The 4,452-nt window shown below is 48.7% G+C and overlaps 1 protein-coding gene across 1 annotated transcript; it reads left to right on the top strand.

Annotated features, from left to right (window-relative positions):
* Positions 1–294: 294 nt before the first annotated feature.
* On the top strand, positions 295–1,131 carry LOC120843910 (RING finger protein 151-like). The gene has a single exon (XM_040215382.1). The coding sequence runs from the start codon at positions 295–297 to the stop codon at positions 1,129–1,131; it is 837 nt and encodes a 278-aa protein (XP_040071316.1).
* Positions 1,132–4,452: the final 3,321 nt, after the last annotated feature.

Genomic DNA, 4,452 nt, shown 5'->3' with positions numbered 1-4,452 from the left:
AAAAAAAACTCCGAAAAACACCTTCCGAAATTCACGACGAATAAACTCCGAAAACACGGAGCCCTAGTTATAGCTTTCAAAATCGGAGTGCCACTCCAGAAACAGCGGCATGATCCTGTAGTGTAAAGAAGGTTGCAGCAGCTGCATACGCCCCACGCGATGTGGGATATGCTACTGTTCGAAGCTGAAGAGGACGAAGTTCACGCTTAATTCGAAAGACTTAAGGACGTTGAGTTGCTTCGACGGCGACTTGCCGACTACCAAAACGTTTGAAAGCCCACAGACCTCTGAAGGATGGTCACGAAGCAGCCTTTCCCCGAGCTGACTCTGGAGGACTACGACCCTGCTCCGAGCAAAGAGCTCATCTGCGTCATCTGCCGCTCGGTGCTACGAGAGCCCGTCGAGTGCCCGTGCCGCCATGTCTTCTGCAAGAGCTGCATCAGCACGTGGCTGGAGGAGAGCAGCACCTGCCCCGTGTGTCGAATCCCGGCAGCCACTTTCGTGTCCACCCTACCTCTCCTCCGGAACATGATCAGTCAGCTCACAGTCAAGTGCCGCAACCCCGGCTGCAGCACTAGAGTTGCTGCGGAAAACTATCCAGCGCACATGGTCGTGTGCAAGTTCCAAGAGGTGCCATGCCCGCACGACTCGTGCGAGCACCGCTGCCCGCGCCGCGACATCGGCGGCCACGTCAGGACGTGCCCCTTCCGGTTGGTGACCTGCCGTCCCGGCTGCGGCGTCGTGCTCTCCGCCGGACAGCAGACGGCACACTTATGTATACCACGACTCGAAAGGGAACTCGAGGAGATGACGGCGGAACGGAACAACTGGAGGTGCAAGGCGGAAAACTACGCGCTGGGTGCCCTTCACAACAGCGTCATTGGGCACGGCGCCACCGCGGATGGTCTGACGAACAACGTGGAAGACTCTGGTCCTCGTGGGACCAGCGCTGAAGCCATGGCGGTGACGGGTGGCGGGCTGCAGCCCAGCATTCGGCCACCCTCGCCCGGTGTCAGCGGCAGCCTGTCTGAAGAAATGCGGCTCGGCTCCAGGACAGCGCGGATGCTCGAAGAGGTCGACAGTGACACGGACAGCGGGTGGGATAGTAGCTTGAGCACTTGTTGGAGCTAGTCCCGAGTCCCATTACAGCAATATAAAACAAAAGTTGGTTAAAACAAGAGAAGAGATAGGATAGGCCGGTGACGGACGTTGGTTCCATTCGATATAAAGTCATAAAAAGATGCAACGGCATGAAGGGATAAAACAAACAAATTTATTAAACGGATAAAAGCGGCAGATGGCAACAATGCAAAACTCTTCAAACGGGACGGTAAAAGCGTTACACTAGAAAAACGTAAAGGCAAAAAAAAAAATCTATAGGTATGGTACGATAACAATAAACTCTAATGTTTCTACCCAAAACAAAAATTCAAACCTCTAGTTCCGATCAGCACAATTATTGTAAATTAGAAAACCCAGTTTTCAGCATTCTGCATACCAAAGGAGTTGCCGAAGTACTACGCAAAGTTTCGTTATATTTTTATTTCTTCGACGCCGAGTACGAACACAGTGCCTCGCCCGGGTCCCTAAGGGGTTGACGTGGCACATTCCGAAGTCATTTACTTCGGACTCACACGCATATCAATATGAATATCACTACTCCCAAAAAGATAAACTAACACTCCAACATTTAGTCATGCCAGTATAGGCAACACATACCGGCGTGCGGTCGTGTTTCACTACTGCATGGGACACGATTACGACCCCAGGCCAGCGGTTGTACTGCACTGGCTAAATTTCTCAATTACAGCTGGGAGACAAATCGCCCGTTGAGGCAGACTAAGTTTTATGCTCTATAAACATATACACACTCCAACTTGTTTTTACAGGCTACAGACCGCCATGGGGGCGCGCCACACTCTAAAATTGCGCGTGCGTCTACTTTCCCGCACAGAACTCGGAAAGCCAATCACGGAATTTAGAGAAGTAGCTCACCGAATGTCGGTGCCGAAATGCAGTCTGAGTTTTGACATTAATGACTGCAAAATGTCATGCTTGCATTGCTTAATGTCACAACTCAGAGAGCGCTTTTTGGTCTAAACTAATGTTCAGGATTCGTCATTCGCTGAGTTGCTTCCGAAAGTTGCGATGATTGGCTCTCGGATTGTTGTGCGGGACAGTAGACGCATGGGCATTTGTTACAGTGCAAACAGAACACTAGTAAAACCCAGTTGATTCGGCAGAGCGCACAAGAAACAACGACGAAGTAGAAGGGGTAGACAGGACAAACGCTTACATTCAACTGACGTTATTATTGACAGTAAAAACTTCAGTTGAGAGTAAGCGCTTGTTTTGTGTACCCCTTCTGGTACTTCGTATTATTTCCTTGTGCGCTGTGTCGAATCCATTAAGGCTGCGGTCCCACGGCAGCCATCTTGAACAAGGCGTTAGTTCAACCAATAGATGGCGACACGCACCCGTGGGGTGGCGGAAACATTGGTTCACAGTGGGATGGCTCGAGCACCATCACGTTCCCCTCGTGGCCTTGCTCGCGCCGCTGCCAGCTGTGCTCAGCTAGCTCAAGTAGCGTGGCCCAGCAAACGGATGTATGCGAGAATGTCAGGCTGGGTATAAATTGTTGTCTGATAAAGGGAGATGCGGTCGGCGGTTGTAAAGGGGTATTCACACGAGGGAGAAATCCCGGGGATTTCTCCCTGACACGCGCATCCCACGACGAAAACGTCAGGCTTTGCGATGTGCAAAAGCCTCGCGTTTTCATCTCGTGATGCGAGCGTGCCGGGGAGAAATCCCCGGGATTTCTCCCTCGTGTGAATACCCCTTAACGTGCTTTCGCAATAAATCTTACCAAGAAGGAATCAAATGTTGATTGACGTGTCAATATTCTATCAATGAAAATTTCCTCTGCAGGAATGCACGCTCAGTAGACTCAACCAGTGGAAGCGGACGTCGAGTAAACTGCTTCGCGATTTACGGTACTTACCTCAGCATTTTAATGACGACTAAAATAATTATCGTCACGAAATATTGTGTTTCACGGGGTCTGGAAGATGTTGTAAAGGTTGTTACATTATAGTTCCCGGAAAACAAACGCCGTTGCAATATTTTCGGAAGTACCGAAACACATTATGTTTTAAGTACAGCTTAGGGAAACCATCAGAAGAAATAGGAAGACGTTTATTTGCAATGAAGACGCTATGAATGAACGGCGTTTAGCGACGGCAAGTTATGAGCGTTCGGGAATTTATAAGTTGACGTGATTGCTAACCATGGACATGCGGACCATGGTTAGCAATCACCATCTCCCGACAAGACCAGTTTTGTCGGGAGATGGTGTTGTGGTGATGACCGGATATCGGACGACTCATGGCAGACGAACAAGCAAGTTTCTTCTCAGCGATTGTTACGTGTCCAGTTTCAAGCACAACACGTGGCTACCGACGTTGTCGACGTTTCGAACACTGACCGCTTTCGACAAAAGTCTGGGCTAACTTTGTGTAAAGACTCGAACAGTAACTGAAAACGATCCACTATTCAGTCGGTGGGTGGCGAAACGTATCCAGATCTGCGGAGTCATGTACGATGCGTACTCTAAGTGGCTGGAAGTTTACACGATGTCTGCCACGACGTCCAAACACGTCATTGACGTTCTACGGTCTCTTTTACCTACATTTGCCCTACCGAAAATACTTTTCTCTGATAACGCGCCAAATCTTGCTTCAAATAAAATAAACAAGTTTTTGAAGAAAAAAAAAAAACGGCATCAGGCATCACATTAATGCACCATACCATCCTGCAACTAACGGGCAAGCAGAACAGATGGTGTGCGAAACGAAAAAAAAAAAATTCCTTTTGAAGCTTACGGAAGAAGCCGTTCAGTGAAGAATCGCCAGGTTCTTGTTCCGGCAGCACGCGTCGGTCTCATCTTACACGGAAAAAAACCCGCCGAAGCAATATTCGGCGGAAGAATAGCCACACCCCTCGATCTCATGATACTATCGCTTACGAACAAAGATCGAGAGATACCCACACCGGGAGTAATGGCAGTTTATTCGGTCGGACAACTCGCCTACGTGAGGAATTTCAGCGGAAGTCTGGCCTTCCATGTAAAACTTGAGTAGAAAAGGCTCTATGTTGGTTGACCAGGAGGTGTCATCTCTCTGAATAGGTTGGATATCAATGCCCTTAAGTGTAAATATAACTAAATCACAAACCTTTCTTTGTGTATTGTGTAACTGCCCTTGTATTTGATAGTAGAAGCTACGGTGGTGATCTGGACCCTTCACACCAGACTCCTTTTTCTTATTTTTCGCCTCATACTCCTTTGCGGTTTAAGTATGCTTCAAGAATCTTTTGGAACGGGGACACTTTACGTCAACGAGGCCATTTGTTTCAAGTAGTCAATCAGGGAATGCTGCTAGAAATCCGTCCCTC

This window comes from Ixodes scapularis, unplaced genomic scaffold, assembly GCF_016920785.2.
Source record: "Ixodes scapularis isolate PalLabHiFi unplaced genomic scaffold, ASM1692078v2 PGA_scaffold1__304_contigs__length_218370807, whole genome shotgun sequence".
Taxonomy (NCBI): Eukaryota; Metazoa; Arthropoda; class Arachnida; order Ixodida; family Ixodidae; genus Ixodes; species Ixodes scapularis.
This window is presented reverse-complemented; position numbering and strand designations above follow the sequence as displayed.